This window comes from Peromyscus maniculatus, chromosome 2 (assembly GCF_049852395.1).
Source record: "Peromyscus maniculatus bairdii isolate BWxNUB_F1_BW_parent chromosome 2, HU_Pman_BW_mat_3.1, whole genome shotgun sequence".
NCBI lineage: Eukaryota > Metazoa > Chordata > Mammalia > Rodentia > Cricetidae > Peromyscus > Peromyscus maniculatus.
In genome coordinates, this window is record NC_134853.1 from 67,909,225 (window position 1) to 67,912,592 (window position 3,368).

Sequence of the window (3,368 nt, forward strand, 5' to 3'; positions counted from 1 at the left end):
TCACCTACAGGCCCATCTACTGCCCCACACTTTCCTGGCAGCCTCCTTCACCTCCTTGTTCCTCAGGCTGTAGATGATGGGGTTCAACATGGGTGTGACCACAGCGTAGAGGACCGTGAAGACCTGGTCGGAGATGCGGGCCTCCTTGCTCTTGGGTTTCATGTACATGAAGATGATGGTGCTGTAGAAGAGCAGGACCACGGCCAGGTGTGCGGAGCAGGTGGAGAAGGCTTTGCGACGTCCGGTGGCTAAGGGCACCCTCAGGATGGTGGCCAGGATTAGCATGTAGGACAGGCAGATGAGGGTCAGGGGGACAGGCAGGAGGAGGATGGCACCCACCAGCAGGAAGGCATCGCTGACAGCTGTGTCCCCACAGGCCAGCTTCAGCACGGCCAGGATCTCGCAGGTGAAGTGTCTGATCACATGGTGGCCACAGAAAGGCAGCCTCATGGCAATGACTGTTTCCGTCACCGACTTGAAGAGGCAGAGTACCCAGGAGGCTCCCGCCAGCACCAAGCAGAGCCTGTGGCTCATGAGCACAGGGTACCTGAGTGGTTGGCAAATGGCCAGGTAGCGGTCATAGGCCATGATGGCAAGCAGCAGGCACTCTGTGGAGCCCGTGGAAAGGCTCAAACACATCTGGATGGCACAGCCAGTAAAGGAGATGGTCTTCCGGGATGACAGGAGGTGGACCAGCATCAGGGGCACAAAAGTAGATGTGTAGCAGATGTCCAAAATGGAAAGATTGCCCAGAAAAAAGTACATGGGTGTGTGCAGGCGGGCATCCAGGATGCTCACGGCCACAATGGCAGTGTTCCCCAGCAGGGTCACCAGGTACATGGCTGAGCACAGAGGAAAGAGGAGGTGCTCCAGGGCGGGGTAGCCAGAAAACCCCTTCAAGATGAACTCAGAGGCTGCTGTCCTGTTGCTGGCCTCCATACCGCAGGGTTCTGGCTTCCACACGGGACGGAAAGACAGAGGGCGCAGGGTAGTGGGACCACAGAGGTTGCTAAGGTCTTTTCCAGCTGGGACACACTTTCTGGGACTCTGGGGCCGTTTCCTCACCCTCTGTGGGCTTCAGTGCATCCATGTGAGAAGTGAGGATGATTTAGAAGAGCCTTTCCCTAAGAGCGTGTTCACGGAGGTGCGAAGGGGCAGTCTGAAGAATCACTGTGAGCCGATGCTGAGTGAGAAATGAAAGTCTTTACTGTAGGACTCGCCAAAGCCTTTAAACGGCTCATGTTTATTGGTGGCTCTCCAAAAGCAAGGTAGATTATGTGCTCCCAAACTTACCTGACCCTAGATCCCCTTTCATCCCTTAACCTATCACAGACAAGTGATCCATGAACCGAGTCTGGGAGCTGATGAGCTGGATCGGAGGTTCTCAAACTTGAGCACACCCTGGACTTTCTTAGAAAGCTGTCAAGACACAGCTGGTTTTCCTCCCAGAGTTTCTGGCTTAGGGGATCTGTGTGCTGCCGCTGCGGCTCTGCTGACCCAGGCAGGACTGTCTCGGAAGGTCCTCCTGGCTTTGCGGCAGCCTCTGAGCCATGGCTTACCCTCTTCCCACTATCTGGAATGTCCTCGCTTATCCCTCGGCTGTAGTAGTCTGATTTGTCTCTTCAGACCAGTTCTGGTCTCCATGCACGCTATGCTTTGTGTCTTGGGTGGATGTTGGGGGGGGGGTGACGCGGGGTGGGGGTGTGTGTGCTGCTGGCCTCTAAGCCTGTGAGTGCCCCTCCCCCACAGAGACGCTCTGTCAGCGGCTTTGTGTAGGATGAAGCTTTAGAGGTTGCCTCTTTGTGAGCTCTCTGGAGAAAAGTCAAGGGACCCTGAAACCCAGTTCCCAGCCTGAACAAAGGATGTTTTGGCTTCATAACCACCAAGGTTACTAGCACAGGAAGTGCCCTGACGAGTTCACCCAGGAGCTCTCTTACAGTAGGTGGGGAAAGCGAGTCCACACGATGGCTGCCAGGGAGGTGAGTCTCCAGGAAAGTCTTCCCAGCACTGAAACACCTCACCATATGGAGCAGACATTTGCCTCCAACAATCCCCAAACACCTGCTGTCCTGGATGGACATCTTCCTGCTTCCTCCCCGTAATCCTCTTACTAGCAAAAAAGCAGATTTTCAGCCCTCCATGGTGTCTCAGAGTACCGGGAATGATGCCACCATATCATGGAACACGGTGCCCAAACCCGCCTCCCCTCTGACGCCCCTCCTGGCGACTGTCCCCTCCTTTCACCGGCTCCTTATTTATTCTTTCCCGAATCAAGAAGTGACGTGGGGCCCGCTCCACACCAAACACTGTGCATGAGGGGAACAAGTGAGGACACGGGCTGGGCACCGACTCCAAACCCTTCCCAGGCCAAGTTCTCCACTCTCCCATGCTGGCTCTCCTCCCTCCTCCCTCTGCATGCCCTAAGAGGCATACAAACTTCTTTGTAATAATGGGGCACTTGAAGGGTCTCTCGGGGCCTCTGCCACACCTCAGGCCAGGGCTGGGTGGCCTCAGTGACTCTTCCTTCTTCGCATTCAGTACTAACACAGAACTCAGCGCTCAGTCCTACACTGAACTCCACCTCTGGGAACCAAGGGCCACTCTGCATCAAGGAGAGCTCTGATCTAGTCCTAGGGCCCCGGGTCGAGCTCTGGTCGCATCCTGACTGTGTCCACATCACCATGGTATCAGGAGGGGTGTGAGCAGTGAGCTCCCCACCAAAGCTCGGTAGGGATTCTCCGAGGCGCGGGATGCTTGGTGCGGCCATCTCTTCTGGCAGAACGTCATCGGAGACAAGCACTGGGACAAGGCACAGAGATGGTCCTGTCTTTCCCTTGAAGCTCTGTTGACTGGAGTAAGCCATGGCCTCCTTTTTGCATGGTTGCACACACAGCAGTTCACCACTTCAGTCACTAGGAAACATGGGCACCCGAGGCCATGGGCTCTGGGCAGGAATACGCATATACCCACATGGGGCCACCTCCTCTGTACACATTCAGGTGGGCACACAAATATCTGTCTTACACACTGGTGCATATACATCTGTGAGGCTCATGTGTGCACGTGTGGCCATTCACATATTCACCTGAGTGTATTGCATAGGTCCATGTCTCTGTCTGTCTGTCTGTCTGCCTGTCTGTCTGTCTCTCTCTCTCTCTCTCTCTCTCTCTCTCTCTCTCTCTCTCTCTCTCTCACACACACACACACACACACACACACACACACACACACACACCAGGACTGGAAGACTCTTGGACCTATGGCCGAAGTGCTTTGCTGAGCCAGGCAGGAGACCACAGCTTGGCAGGGTTGAGGGGAGTCATGAGGATGGAGCAGCCCTGAGTGGGGGAGTCACAAAGGAGCCTGGG

General features: G+C 55.4%; 1 protein-coding gene across 1 annotated transcript; it reads right to left on the reverse strand.

Annotated features, from left to right (window-relative positions):
* LOC102921869 (olfactory receptor 13J1-like) lies at nucleotides 1-939 on the reverse strand. Its single transcript, XM_006986017.1, has one exon. The coding sequence runs from the start codon at nucleotides 937-939 to the stop codon at nucleotides 1-3; it is 939 nt and encodes a 312-aa protein (XP_006986079.1).
* Between the last annotated feature and the right edge of the window lie 2,429 nt (nucleotides 940-3,368).

Bases quoted from the DNA above. Each gene is read 5' to 3' on its own strand.
- LOC102921869 (XM_006986017.1), bottom strand. From the start codon at position 939: ATGGAGGCCAGCAACAGGACAGCAGCCTCTGAGTTCATCTTGAAGGGG.